This window comes from Ictalurus punctatus, chromosome 17, assembly GCF_001660625.3.
Source record: "Ictalurus punctatus breed USDA103 chromosome 17, Coco_2.0, whole genome shotgun sequence".
NCBI classification, from domain to species: Eukaryota; Metazoa; Chordata; class Actinopteri; order Siluriformes; family Ictaluridae; genus Ictalurus; species Ictalurus punctatus.
The window spans coordinates 20805324-20820394 of record NC_030432.2 but is presented as its reverse complement, the minus strand read 5'-3'; the positions used below and the strand labels follow the sequence as shown (position 1 = coordinate 20820394).

Here is a 15071-nt window from a genome sequence, read left to right as displayed (position 1 = left end):
TGCATATAGCGTGTTTTTTTTGGGGTTTTTTTAATACGCCCCCCCCCAGGACGTTCTAGCTCTTCCGAACGTCCGAATCACCTGATATCTACACTAACGGTCAAAAGTCATCAAAACTCTGGAGTAACACAAATGGGAATAAACTATGGGAATCATGCTGTGATAAAAAAAAAAAAAAAAAAATCCAAAATAAATCTAAATAATTTCGTATTTTTGCATCTTCAAAGTCGACGCCCTATTCGCCTAGAATTTCCAGAAATGTATTATTGGCGTTTTCTCGACCGTTTTCTCAACCGATTTCCCTGAGATGCTTTTTAAGACAGTATTAAAGGAGTTCCCACCTACGCTGGACGCTTATCGACTGCTTTTCGGAAATATTTCTAATGAAAGAAATGAACATGTCGGCACGGTTATATTTTTGATTCATATTTAATCATACACCTTCAGATCAAAAGGTTTTTAAGAGCCCGAGAAACACTTCAGTCGAGTGTCCACAAACTTTTGACCGGTGGTGTGTGTGCTACTGTATAATGCTGCATACGATCTTATTTTACGATTCAATACAACGATGCTGATTAAATCACCCAGAACAGACTAACTCACAATGCTTCAATACAGTACACGGTTCTGCTCCAGCATAACAGAATCGGAGTCAGTACTGCAGAGCTTGATTCTAATTCAACAAACGATTCGCTTTGTGTGGAGGCCACGCCTTCTTCACTGAGACTCAAAGATTTGGAGTGAATTTGACTTATTATTCTTTTAATTTAAAAAAAAGATTTAATAAAGTCAATTAAAGGGTGGAGTTAACAGTGATGTAATTCAGTTGAACTGTCTACCTTTGCCTGTCACTAGCCTTTATCGTAAATAAACATACTATGAGACAATAAAAGATGGAACCTGATATATACAAGCTGGACAGATGTGTTTCTTACCGTTAAGAAGCTCTATAAGAGCAGGAATGATGCCAGATTTGGCCAACATGGCAGCACAGGAATCGTCCATGGACACAGTACCGATCAGTATAACCACCTCCAGGATCAGGTCGTCCTCTGCTGAGCCTAAAACACACAGAGGACAAAGGTCAAAGGTCAGGCCTGGGGACTTGGGTGAACCAGTAAACTGCTCAAACATGCCCATAACACTCATACAACAGCTAACACGCACATACACACATACACAGGGACAAGAGGTGAGTGTTACCAGGTTTGAGGCGCTCTTTGAGGTACGGGACGAGGTTGTATTCGCGGAGCAGCAACTCCCAGTCCAGGTCAGGGATGGTGAGGTTCGCCAACGTGCCCAAACACTCGATCACAAACTCCTCGTCTTCTTCAGGGCTGATCTGAGCTGCCAAATCACCCACATAATCCTGCAGCAAAGGAAACGAACGCAAATTCACGACCACGCTGTTTTATAAATATTCTTTAAAAGATCATTAATTGTTTAAAAAAAAAAAAAAGGGTTCATAAAACTTCAATAAAACTGACAGGCACAGAGGCCACGCCTCCTTCAATGGAATTGACAAGCCCTGAGGCCACACCTATTTCATCGTGATTGACAGGCAAAAAGACCATGTCTCTCTCACTGGGACTGCTAGGTAGAGAGGCCATGCCCCTTCAATGGAGCAAAAATGCATAGAGGCCATGCCCATTTTAATGAAACCTCACAGCCACACCCCTTAAGTGGAACTAGGGGGCATAGAGACCACGCCCCCTTTAATGAAACATCACAGGCCCAGAGGCCACACCCTTCCAAAGGAACTAGAGGGCATAGAGGCCACACCTCCTTTAATACACAGATGTTAACAAAATATGAAATGACGCTGCATTGTGGAAAATTCCTTTTTTTTAGCATTAAAAATCTATTCTGATTTCAGTTCAGGTTTTCTAATGAATCATTTTTTATTAATGACGTTTCTATCACAGATACCGGTGTTGATATCGGATATATAACATGAACATACGATGTGTGCTTTGCTCAGCAGGAGGCAGCCAGTCGGATTAATGGGACACGACTCACCAGGAACAGCTGTTTGAGCGGCCCGTCGTGCTGTGAGATGTTCCTGATCATCTTCATAAGCAGCGGGTCTTTAAACTTCAGCGCCCTCTTCATCAGCATCTTCAGACCGTTTCCTAAAAATATGTTCAAAAACAAGTTTCATGTGATAAACAATTACATTTTTGACCCACCATCATATTCTGTACACAAACACCTGGCTCGAGTTAATCTGCCTGACAAGAGAGAGGGGAAGACGAGGAGGCGTGGCCTGTGTGTGTCTGTTAATCTTAATGAAGGAGGCGTGGCCTGTGTGTGTCTGTTAATCTTAATGAAAGAGGACTGACTTCTGTGTCTTTATTTCAATCAAGGAGGGGTGGCATGTGTGTCTTAATTTAATAAAAGAGGCATGGCCTGTGTGTCTGTTAATTTTAATGAAGGAGGCATGGCATGTGTGCTGGTTAAGACGGGGTCATGGCGTGTGTGCTTGTCAGTCTTAGTAAAGAAGGCGTGGCCTGTGTGCTGGTTAATCTTTGTGAAGGAGGCGTGGCTTATGTGCGTGTTAATTTTAGTGACAGAGGTGTGGCCTGTGTTCTTGTCAATGTTAAAGAAAGATGCGTGGCCTACATACTTGTTAATGTTAAGGAAAGAGGCGTGGCCTGTATACTTGTTAATCTTAGTAAAGTAGGGGTGGCCTGTGTGTCTGTTTATCTTAGTAAAGGAGGCGTGGCCTGCCTGCTTGTTAATCTTCGACAAGGAGGCGTGGCCTGCATGCTTGTTAATCTTAGGCAAGGAGGCGTGGCCTACATGCTTGTTAATCTTTGACAAGGAGGCATGGCCTGCATGCTTGTTCATCTTTGGCAAGGAGGAGTGGCCTGCATGTTTGTTAATCTTTGACAAGGAGGCATGGCCTGCATGCAATATGGAAGCCCTGCTGTGACATGTGTCTACCTTCACAGATGATCTGAGCGTTTTTCTTGTTAGCTGCCAGGTTGATGCAGAAGGAGATGAGCTCTGAGTCGATTCTCTCCTCTCTGTTTTCAAACAGCATCTTCATCAGCTACACACACAGAGAGAGAGAGAGAGAGAGAGAGAGAGAGAGAGACAGGTATTATAAGGCCAGTAATGCTGTAAATAATGAGTCATCACGTACACACATGTATATCACATGACCGCCCACGGCTCTGAATCACACAGTCCAGACTCACTGGCACCTGAGTGAGCAGAGACCCATGACCCCCTGTCCTTCATCCCTCTTCCTCATCGATTAAAACCCCTCTAGGCATTTCCTCTCCCTCTCTCTCTTTCACACACACACACACACACACACACACTTAAATCTGCTTGGAATTATTAAGATTAATAATACAATTTGGCATACACCACCTTATTTTGTATTTGCTAAGCAAAGAGAAGAAGAACATCCTCGTTCCTTAAAGTATTGAGAGAACATGAAGATTTAGATTTCAAGAACAGTTTTAAACATTTTTAATAGGAGTAAAGTAAAAAAATGCACAAGAGAACTCCTTATTCCTTCATTGTGCCTGTCCACGAATGTCCCCCGTCACGCCGATCCTGCTTTATTAACCACCCTGGAGGTCTCGGAGAGGTCGTGACGTCACTTCACACTGCAGGCTGAGTGATTAGGCAGAACAATTTACCCCTGCTTTTACTTTTACAAGCATCTGGTGGGAATTTACACCTAATTAGACAAGACGAGGGAGCTTAAAGACGACAACACTTAAGCAGAAGCTGTTTTAAAGTAGTAGCTGCCCTGGCTCTCATTAGTGACCCTCTGTATGTGGTCAGATGCGCACTACGCCATCTATAGGACGAGAGCGTGTTACAGAAGGAAGCACGATCAAATTTCACCTCTATGTCACCTCTATCACCTCTATGTCTTTGTCTTTAATTTATTTATTCATTTTTATATGGTTCAATTACATGCGATTCATTTACATGTGATTCATTTACATGTGATTCATTTTCATGAGATTCATATTCATGAGATTCATATTCAAGTGATACATTTACATGTGACTTTACGTATGATTCATTTACATGTGATTCATTTTCATTAGATTCATTTACATGGGATTCATATTCATGTGATACATTTTCATGTGATTCATTTACATATGATTCATTTACATGTGATTCATTTACTAATTTGCTTCTCTTTAAATCCAGTTTTAGACTGTGATATTACGAAGATCTTTCCAGATTATTACTTGCTACACTGTATGAGAAAGCCCCAGTAAAATTGCCTGAATTCTATAATATAATTTGTTCACCATGTTAGGTTTAAATCCTCTAAAAACAGATTCGCAATTAAATCACATTATTCTGTTCCAATTCACATCCTTCAAAGCATTGGCATGTTCTGCTTACTCTCACAATCCTCCAAACACCCACACACCCAAAGTCTCCATAAACAAATGAGACAGCAGTGTATCCTACAAAAACCGAACGTTGTCCACAATGTGAAAACAACTCGGAGGGTAAGCTGAACTGACCAACAAAATTACCAAGACTGATAAACAGTCTGCACACAATAATAAATATAATGTCCTTACCTTTTAAAGACTTGTAACAAATAATATAACAGTGTAGCAAGTAAAGCCGAGGAGATAACACTAATAAAATTAAATAAACAGAAACGCTAATCCGGTCAGAGCATCAAAACCGAGAAGCACATTAATACAGAAGTAATTTTAAGAGGAGTAAGTCCACAGAATCTAGGTGGAGTAATGCAACGACAATATCTTCAATAAAAATCTGAATTCTTTAGAGCTGGAAGGCAGAGTGCAAATAATAATAATAATAGAAGAGCGAAAAAGACTCCGCTGTGTAGGTGATGCAGTTCACCCCGATATCAAGAGTTTAACATAGTCTCCTGCTTCCTCCGCTGAAATAAAGTCCTTCTGAACACCGTTATATGTAATGCAAAGCCGAGCTGGGTGAAGTATTCCATAGCGAGTACCCTCAATACCACGAAGTTGACACCGAACCTTGTTAAATGCGGCCTGGGCCCGGGCTATCTTGGCTGTGTAGTCAGGAAAAACGGAGATGGTCAAATCCCTCACTTTAATCCGCTGGATCTCTCTCGCACGGCGTAAAATGTCAACATAGTCACTGTGATAGTGGAATCTGCACACAGCAGCTCGTGGTCGTTCACCAGGCTTGGGCTTCGGCTGAAGGGTCCGGTGGGACCGGTCCAAAACCGGCTCCTTCTCCATCACCTCTATGTCTTAATTTTTCGCAAATTTTGTTCTTGTTTGGTGTGTGTGTGTGTGTGTGTGTGTGTGTGTGTGTGTGTGTGTGTTTCGTGTCTCACCTGAGGGATGCAGTCAGTGTAGGCAAACATGGATTTGGAGTGGTCGTCCATGCTGATGTGGTACAGAATACACATCACTATCTGCTTATGAGTCTCACTGCCTGCAGCACAAAAAGGACAAAAAAAAATTAAGTTGTATAGCATGTTATAGGCAAAAGATTTTAAGCAGTTATTGGATTCTGATATGGCACAGTGCAGATATTATCGGTCATGCATTCCTTAGGACTTCATAAGGTATGCAAGACACACAGAGGCCACACCTCCTTCACTGGGACTGACAGGTACAGAGGCCACGCCTCCTTCACTGGGACTGACAGGTACAGAGGCCACGCCTCCTTCACTGGGACTGACAGGTACAGAGGCCACGCCTCCTTCACTGGGACTGACAGGTACAGAGGCTACACCTCCTTTACTGGGACTGACATTTACAGAGGCCACGCCTCCTTCACTGGCATTGACAGGTACAGAGGCCACGCCTCCTTCACTGAGACTGATAGGTACAGAGGCCACGCCTCCTTCACTGACAGGTACATAGGCCACGCCTCCTTCACTGAGACTGACAGGTACAGAGGCCACGCCTCCTTCACTAGGACTGACAGGTACAGAGGCCACGCCTCCTTCACTGGGACTTCAGTGCACAGTATAGCACTAATAGAGGAGTTTGCTATTCAAGTATTATTTTTGGTCTGGCTAGTGTAATTCCAACTCCAGGTCAGAAAACACACACACACACACACATACACACACACACACACAACGTATTCCAAAACAAGTCAAATAAACAGTCTCATTAATAACATTCTCCTTTTCAGAGCATGACAGAACCCTGGAGACACGAAACACACACAATCACGGATCTGTTACATAAGCCTTGATTAGCTGAGCTGAGACACGCACACGCACACACACACGCGCACACACACACACAGACCCCACCCCTTAACACATTAACACATCGGCCATTAGGACCAGATGGGACCACTGGAGACCTCTGAAATAAAAGTGGCCTAAAGTGTGAGAAGGAAAGGAGAGAGGAGAAGAAAAAGCCAGAAAGGAAGGAAGCGAGAGGGGTGAGGGTGAGTGAGAGAGAGAGAGAGGGTGAGTGAGAGAGAGAGAGAGGGTGAGTGAGAGAGAGAGAGAGAGAGAGAGAGAGAGAGGGGTGAGAGGTGGGTTGCATTTTTTTAAATTGAGGAAACAAGAGCTTGAATTTTAGTGTGAGTAATAATCAGACAACATGTGCTTCTCATTAGTGGCCTGTGACATTCTGACCCACATTAATGCCTTACCTCTCACTAACAGAGAGAGAATGTGATATTGAGGAGGCTGTTAGTTTACGAGGGCCGCTGGGGAGTCTCTTAAATTCCCCCGAGTGCTAAAAAAAATCAATAAAAACCTGTTTGTTTGGCAAGTGATCACACAGAGAAAACCTGAAGCCGGATTTTATATCATAGAAATAAAAAGCCATTGTTTAAAACGTGGCAACTCCGAGTAAAGTGTAAACCCGAGTAACAAGGGCTTTGGGAATGATAATTTATTCACCTTTATTTTAGAGCTTTTACCAACAGACATTATTACAGAGCAGTTTTACAGAAATCCGGATGGAGAGGTATTTTCAGTCTCACTGACTGATAGGAAAAGCTGATTGTTGTTTTTTTTTGTATTTTGTTTATGTAGTTATACATTTCATATCATATATTTAATTCTAGTCCATTTAGATTCCCTAAATGAGCGAGCCAAGGTGGAAAATACCTCCCATGGCAAGTTTCTCATGTAAGACTTTCACAACGTGCAGCACTCATGCAGCTAAATCTGGAATTAAAAATATATTTTTTATTCGTTAGCTTTAGCAACAGTCAGTTTGTGAAAGTACCCCTGAACTACATGCTAACAACATTTCTCTTTGCTGCTCAAAAAAACAGAATGGAAAATCCCTAATTAATAAGACCAGTATCTATGAGTATGCATGAATATGCTAATAAGAAACCCCTCCTCCTGCCATCCGTCGTAGCTAGCCTGCTGGGTAAGGGCAAGCTAAGTAAACATTCATGTAGGTGTCATTGGTCGACAAGAGTAGGATTTTAGCCAAACTTTTACATATATACAGTATAGCGTTATCATGGCAACCGTGATTTTGTTCTTAGCCTGCAGGTTCTACAGCTAGAATCCGCTAATAATTTGCATTTCACAGTATCAGATTTATGAGGAGCGGTTTGGAATGGAAAAAATCCGTATAATTCAAAATAGAGGCCGACCAGTTGATGGGTTTTGGCAATTAAACGGCACCGATAACCGATCACTGGAACTAAAATCAACACCGATCGTTTTTCCCGGTTCTGTCGCGGGAGTGGCTGAGAAGGGTCCACTGTTGTTATACGGTACGAGAGTGGCCTCTAGAGGTGAAATAAAAACTAATCGCTGACTAATTGTGTCGTGTTATTCAAAGTGTTTTTTGATTTATTTTGGACGTCTCTATTTTTATTTGTTACTTGGAATGTTAATAGTTAATATAAATTAATACTGAAATCTTTATTTCATTTTTTTTAAAAAGTACAGCACCTTTTCCTAGTACAGTCAGTACTGTTTATTTCTTTAAAAAAGTTCAGAAAAGCTTAAAAAATCCGGTATAGCGGTAAAATCCACTATCGGTCGCCCTCTATTCCTAAACATGGTGATGGATATGTCGGTTAATCGCACTTACTCAACATGGCGGTGAGTTTGGGCAGGAGGCCGACCTTCACCATCTTGTTTCGCAGTCCCGTGTCGAAGGAGAGGTTGAGCAGGAGGCGCAGTGTGACGTTCAGCAGGTCGTCGTGATCGCACGGCACCAAGCGGCCCAGCTTCTCGATGGTGTCCATCTCCGCCTGAGTACAGGAGTATCATACACACACTGCAAATTACAAAATAACCTCAAAAGTAAAACAGTGCCACTGAATATTCATCCCTTCTCTCAGAGAGAACTGTTAGAACTGTCTCTAAATAAAAATACGATATAATCAGATGTTCCTGAGCTTTCATTTGTTTCTTGCTGTACAGGTGAGGCATTTATGTTTCTAGAATTTCTCTAATTTGACGGGAAAGCTACTGTATGGATTGTCCTCGTTGCGGAATTTGTACTGTTAGCCGGTTGTCTTAGCCGAAAAAATAGCAATATCCTGTAAGTGGATAACTATTTCTGTTCAACCTTATTTATATCACTATCACTATGTGTGTCCTTTATCAACCGAGATGTTCCTCGTTCCTGTATTCCAGATAGCTAGAGTTAACAGGCTTGCATACTACCACCGGCATCAGAGATGTGCATAACCTATATCTGTGTATGGGAAATAAATGACCTATTTTGATTTAACACAGTATATAAACACATCAACAATTATTATTGAAATATTTTTTGAAAATAAACTGCCAGAGATCGGTGACAAGAGCTTCCTCCAAAAATGACATTTAAGAAATGTACATTTATTTATTTTTTAAATAACTATGGTTTAAAACAGTTTTTGGCATTCTATATTAATCATATATACGTAAAACTTAACTTTCTAACTGTCAATTATAAAGAATATAAAAAAAAGGGGGAAATAAAAGCAAGACATCTGTTCAAATAAAAAAAATTCAGGGTCAGAAATTCAGGTAGTAAAATTTCAAAAAAGCATCCAATTCAAAGAAGGCAAAGAATTTTACAATTTATAAAATTCAGCGGCGAAAATGTTCACGTAGTGAATCATTTCAGGTTTAAAAAAAATATGAACGTATAATTCAGCTGTTAAATAATCTGGTTAAAAATTCCAGAAAGCATAAAATACTCCAGGATAATATAATCCAGATTTTTAAAAAAAAAAAAAAAAAAAAAAAAAACACCAGGTTAAAAAATTCAAATTCATAGAGTAAGAAATTCAAGCTGAAATATTTCACAGAGCATAAAACTGATTCGATTTACACTTGAATATTTCAGTCACAATTTTACGCACTTACGACCGTTCAGAAATAATCAGTTATAAACATTCGATAATTTGAGTTCATGTTAAAATTTTTTCTGTAAATAAACAGAACAACAAAATTAATTAACTAGCAATAAAAAAAAATGTTGATATCGGCGACTAATGCTGTAAGAAAAGCTCCAATTCCATCACGGGGATTATATAAAGAGCTCTGCAGCATATTAGGACACAGGCACCCTTTTGTTATTCTTAAATCAGATGAACCCCTTTAACCTAAAGTATTTGCCTCAAGTACTCTGGAGATGTTAAGCAGGTTAACTTTAAGTGAATCTTTCACTTGTTGGAAAAGTTCTTACTTGGCCAGGTTTTATGGCCAGGTTTTTAATCCAAATATTCAATATTTCTCTTTGTATTTGTACAGAACGTTTGGAGATTTTTGTAGCTTGCGATTTTCCTTTACTGACGGCGTGTCGGTCTATTTGAAGTGCTTTTAACGTGCTCTAAAGAGGAATTAGCTAGATAACGCAGTCATTTACCTTTAACTCTCACATGCTAACAATTATTACCTCATGACATGAACCAAGAGTAATTCAATCAACTTGTATCGCTTTTTACTTATGAGGTTACTAAAAAACTACGGTTGTAATTAATTTTGTTGTTTGTTTTTTTTTTACTTGGAAAAATATACATTGTTAAAATGGAACTTAATGTCTTATTGACGGTCCCGTCGGATTCTCGCGAAGCCCCTGCGAAGCCACCACAAATTCCTACATTATGAGAACAAACCCAGCTCACCATGTCGTTCTTGTTCTCCAGGAAGATGCTGAGCTTCTTGAGGAAGGAGACGACAAGCACCAGGAGCTCCTCGTTATCCCGATCCAGAGTCTTGACCAGAAGCTGCACGATGTTCTTGTTCCTCATCTTCAGCTCGGTGCGCGTGTCCTCAGCCAGGTTCAAGAGCAGATACAGAGCCACTGGAACAACAGGACGGTGGTTATAACGCTTCGTAACGCTCGGTAGGTCTACAGAAAAGAGAAACGTCCGAGCGTTACCTCTCAGCAGCTGCTCCTGCTTCACTAGAAGACTCTGGTATTTCTTATAGGCCTTTTCATGTTCTTTCTTCAGGTTCTGGTTATCGGCATCTGCTTCACGTACAGGGATGTCAAGGATAAAGAGATCAAATGAATAACAAGTGAGATGTAAGCGTAGCAGATGAGTGATCGGTCAGTTTATCCTTCAAACCGTGGACACGTTTTATCTACAGGAGCGAACATCGTGTTAACAAAAACACTGGCATTATTTTATTAATCGGACAGCACAGGATCTCAAATGAAAAGAGTGATCAAATTGTTTATAGCCGATGTATATATTACGATTTCATGACCTCCGTTTGGTATCTCATGGCTTCCTTAAGTTCTGTGAATAATTCACTGTCATTGCGTGGTGCAGTATGGTGTGCTGGATCAAGTGCTATTTTATTAAGGTGCTGAATAACGAGTGTGAAAGCCAATTTGTTAAATGACAAAATTATTCTTTTTTAAATGCATAAAAGTTACATTTACAACTAGGACAATTTCTGGAGCACTATTTCAGCCATACACTGTACTCCTATTAGATTTATTTTAATTCTCGCCAATCTTTTCAGTCAGTTAATGTTCATATTTTTATGTTACATCGCAAAGAAATAAAATGTCTGTCTTCAGTCCACATTTTTTTTTACTCCATGCTAAAAACTTTTCAGGCTTAAAGAGACGTGTTTAAAGCTGGTGGTCTGGACGCTACTGGAAAAACCCTTCTTATATGGCGTAGGCGGCCACACCCGCTTCAGTCAAAGCATCGGTAAGGATATAGGCTTTGCTCTTCTTCTCCAGCTCCTCCTGCCACAGGTCGTATCTCTTCAGCTCGTGCTCGACAATGTTCATGCATAACGCTCCGATCTTATAGTGCGTGATCAAACCGTGGAACTGGGAGAAGCTTGAGGAGGAGCACAGAGCACAGAGCCATTAAAGGTCATTGAGGTTGAAAAAATAGATAGATAGATCTATAGAAGGTTATCTATCTACAGTATATGTTTAGTGTGAGTAAATGTGTGATTTGAGGTTATTGAAAAACAAAAATTTATTGTAAGTCTTAGGAATTTAAATACATAGAATTGACCTCCTTGAGAATTGGGGTTATAGAAAGTTAGGTCGTGTTTGAAAATTTTCTGAAAGTTTAACACTTGTGTACATTTTTGTGAAATATTTGAGGTACAAAATGACATTTGACATTTTTTAAAAAATTAAAGTAGACATAATTTCAGGTTAAAAATACGGAAGTGTAACATTTAGGCGAAAAGGGTGGATAGTAAAAAATGCAGGGTGAAAAGGAAAATCAGAAATCATAAACTTCAAGGGAAAAATTTATGTACCGAAGGAGTCCGATTAAAAAATGTAAAAATCAGATGGCAAAAAAAATTAGGTTAAAAAGTTTCAATGTTTAAATGCTTAAATAATTTACTTCTATAAAACTTAAGGTCACCAAAATGAAGGTTTTGTTTCAAATTTTTGAGTTAAAAATATCCCAAATCGTAAAATTCAGATAAAAAAAAAAATCAAGTAAAACAAAAAAAAAATACAGTATTAGAAAATTTTCAATAGTTACAAAGTAGTAGAAAGGTGAGGTTAAAAAAAATCAGATACTAAAAAAAACCAGTAGTAAAAAAATCATTTTCATTTGAAATTATATTACCAGATTTCAGCAGTTATCCAAATTTTTAGCTCTTAAAAAAAAAATTTGTAGCAAATTTTTGCTATTTTCAGGCCCTACTATAAACACTCAGAAGATCTAAACTAGTTTAGATAAATATTAAATAAATTTCAGATACCTGGAGAAACAGAAGAAGACGTAAACGATGGTGGTGGCCAATTCCATGCTCTGCTTCCAATCTTCTCTTAACACTCTCGCTAGAGCACCGAGCGCAGTTTCTGAACACACACACACACACACACACCAGATAAATAACACATACAGGAAAGAAAGAAACACTTTAGTAATACAGTGCATCTTATTGATGACTAAATGCTCATTATTGGTAAGGATGAGAAATGATACATTACAGGAGATTTAGCCATAGCCAAATTACATGAAATGAAGGATGAGGTGTGTTTTTTTTTTTGGTTTGTGAAGCTGAGCTATAGCAAGAATGTGTCATGATATCACCATTTCTGTCAATCTCTAGTATAAAGAAGCTGGTTTAGTAGTTATCCCATCTCACCTCCAAGAGGTTTTGGTTTTGCTTCTAAAGGTACTTGATACTTTTTGATCATTTAAATGTTAAAAGGTAAAAATATTAAATTAAACTGAGATTATAACTGCAGAACAGTAAAAATTTTGCATTTTCAACAGATATTTAAATATGCAGCATTTACCTCTCTGAAAAGGGTTACAAAAGAAGCTTTTAGGGCCAAAAAGGTTTAACATGTAGATATCGAAATAAGTAGTGAAAATATATGATTCGAAAAATGTAGATATTACAAAATTCTGATTTAAAAGTAAAAAAAGAAACGTAAAAAAAATAACGTAAGATGCGTAAATCTAGCGTTAAATTTTCAGATAGTAGAAAATTCATGTTTAAAAAAAAAAAAAAAAGGTAAAAACTTTTAAGTAAAAAAAAGGCATAAAAATAAGGTCAAAATGCAGATAATAAAATAAATTCGAGTTTTAAAAAACAGCATAAAAATTCAAGTAGTAAAAAATTCAGGATAAAATACATCATTAAATTCTGAGTCAAAATCTCAGATAGTAAAAAAAAATTCAGGTTGAAAAAAAAATCAGCATAATATTGCGAATTGAAAAATTCAAGTCATAAAACAATCAGGTTAAAAAAAAGTTTAGAACACTTAGCAAAATCCTATGTGAACACTTCAGATAGTAAAGAAATTCAGGGTGAGAAAAGTACATGTATAACTCCTGGTTTAGGAAAATTCAGATTTTAAAAATTCACATTATTTTGACAATATATTAGTTTTAAAATTCAGGGTCAGACTTTCATATAACAAAAAAAAATTATAAAGCATTCAAATTCAGTGTCAGAAACTCAGATAGTAAAAGAATTATAAAGCATACAATTCAGGTAGTAAACCAAGCATCAAATGTAAAAATTCAAGTAGTAAAAAAATTCAGGATCAAAGAATCATAAACTTCTGGAGCAACAAAGTTTCATGTGGAAATAAATTCAGCAGAAATTTCAGAAATTTCAAAAATTCAAGTAGTTTCTTTAAAACATTTGGCTAAAATAAAAAAAAATTCAGGTCAGAAATGTATATACTAAAAAAACTGGTTAAAGATTTTAAAGTAAAGGGTTAAAAAAAGGTTCAAAAAGGTTATAGGTTTTAAAGTATTTGTTGAAGTTTAAAATTCTAGGTCGGAAAATTCACATTTAAAAATTCAAGTAGTAAAAAAGTTCAAGCTAAAAAATGATGAAGCATAACATTTATGAAAAACAATGAAAGCAGACTGGATATAAGCCTCAGGTATTAAGTCCAGATGTCTGAGCATTTTGTCAACTTAATGCGCTGTGTTTTTAAACATCTACACCCTCAAAAAAATCAACACGAAATCAAAACCCCACGGAGTCGGGGCACGGTACCGTTCTGCAGAAGCTCCTCCAGGTTATCAGGATTTCGGGCGAGGTGGAGGATGAGGGTGGAGCCTCTGATCTTATCTGGGATTTTTTCATACAGCAGCTCGACGTAATCCTCTATCTTATTGATGTTGGCCTCCTCGTCGAGCTGAAACGCGACACGATCATTATGATTATGGAAAAAGAAAATGGAAGAGCAAAAAAGTTCTATTCCATACCTCCATCCCCTCGAACGAAGTGAGCTCTCGGGGTTTCACCAACTTCTTCTCCTCTTTCTCTGCTCCCCAAAGACAGTGGTACAAAAAAAATGAACAAAAAGAAAAATGAAACATTATGAACGAACGATACCAAAGTGCCCTGTGAATGTATTTCTAACTGCTCTACAAGTTCAGCGCTTCATGAATAAACATGAGAAAAGAAATAAAATAAACACAGGAACAATTATGTACTTTAAATCCTTTTCACATTTCTATAATTGCAAAGAAATTATATCTTAGCAAATGAAAATATTTCGAATATAGGCTAATTCATCTAAAATCTCATGATGAGATTACATCTAACCAGTAGAAGATTATTAAGCATTTATTTCTAATATGAAGGGAAAAAATTCTGTCAATAAAACAACATTTTTTTTTCTATTTGTACTTATATATACTTAAAAAAAAATAAATAAATAAAAAAATTATATATATATATATATATATATATATATATATATATATATATATATATATATATATAGACACACACACTACCAGTCAAAAGTTTGTGGACACTCGACTGGAATGTTTCTCATGATCTTAAAAGCCTTTTGATCTGAAGGTGTATGATTAAAAGTCTGAAATCTGTGTCGTAGATAAAAATATAACTGTGCCGTCAAATTCATTTCTTTTATTAGAAACTAACATTTTATTCTACAAAAAAAATTCCTTTTTAAAACGGACGACTCGGAGCGAAATATTCCGAAAAGCAGCCTGTAAGCGTCCAGCGTAGGTGGGAACTCCTTTAATATTGTTTAAAAAGCATCTCAGGGAAATTCCTCAAGAAATCGGGTGAGGAAACACCAAGAGTACATTTCTGGAAATTCTCGACAAAAAGCGTGTCAACTTTGAAGATGCCAAAATACAAAATTATTTAGATTTATTTTGGATTTTTTTTTTTTTTTATCACAACATAATTC

The 15071-nt window shown here is 37.9% G+C and overlaps 1 protein-coding gene and 1 long non-coding RNA gene across 5 annotated transcripts in view; one reads left to right on the top strand and one right to left on the bottom strand.

Annotated features, from left to right (window-relative positions):
- kifap3b (kinesin-associated protein 3b) overlaps positions 1-15071 on the bottom strand; it is a 28941-nt gene that overhangs the window by 10476 nt on the left and 3394 nt on the right. For all 4 annotated transcript variants that reach the window (XM_017491475.3, XM_047161372.2, XM_053687220.1 and 1 more), the window contains 12 exons: positions 14110-14168; positions 13898-14039; positions 12134-12233; positions 11117-11241; positions 10320-10418; positions 10063-10241; positions 8031-8193; positions 5333-5433; positions 2947-3055; positions 2020-2132; positions 1204-1369; positions 936-1061 (listed from right to left, as the gene is read on the bottom strand). In XM_017491475.3, coding sequence (XP_017346964.1) covers positions 936-1061; positions 1204-1369; positions 2020-2132; positions 2947-3055; positions 5333-5433; positions 8031-8193; positions 10063-10241; positions 10320-10418; positions 11117-11241; positions 12134-12233; positions 13898-14039; positions 14110-14168 — 1482 coding nt within the window. The remainder of the gene's footprint in view (positions 1-935; positions 1062-1203; positions 1370-2019; positions 2133-2946; positions 3056-5332; positions 5434-8030; positions 8194-10062; positions 10242-10319; positions 10419-11116; positions 11242-12133; positions 12234-13897; positions 14040-14109; positions 14169-15071) is intronic.
- LOC128635264 (uncharacterized) lies at positions 6270-10974 on the top strand. Its single transcript, XR_008398199.1, has 2 exons — positions 6270-6408; positions 10084-10974. It is a non-coding gene; the product is annotated as an uncharacterized LOC128635264 (long non-coding RNA).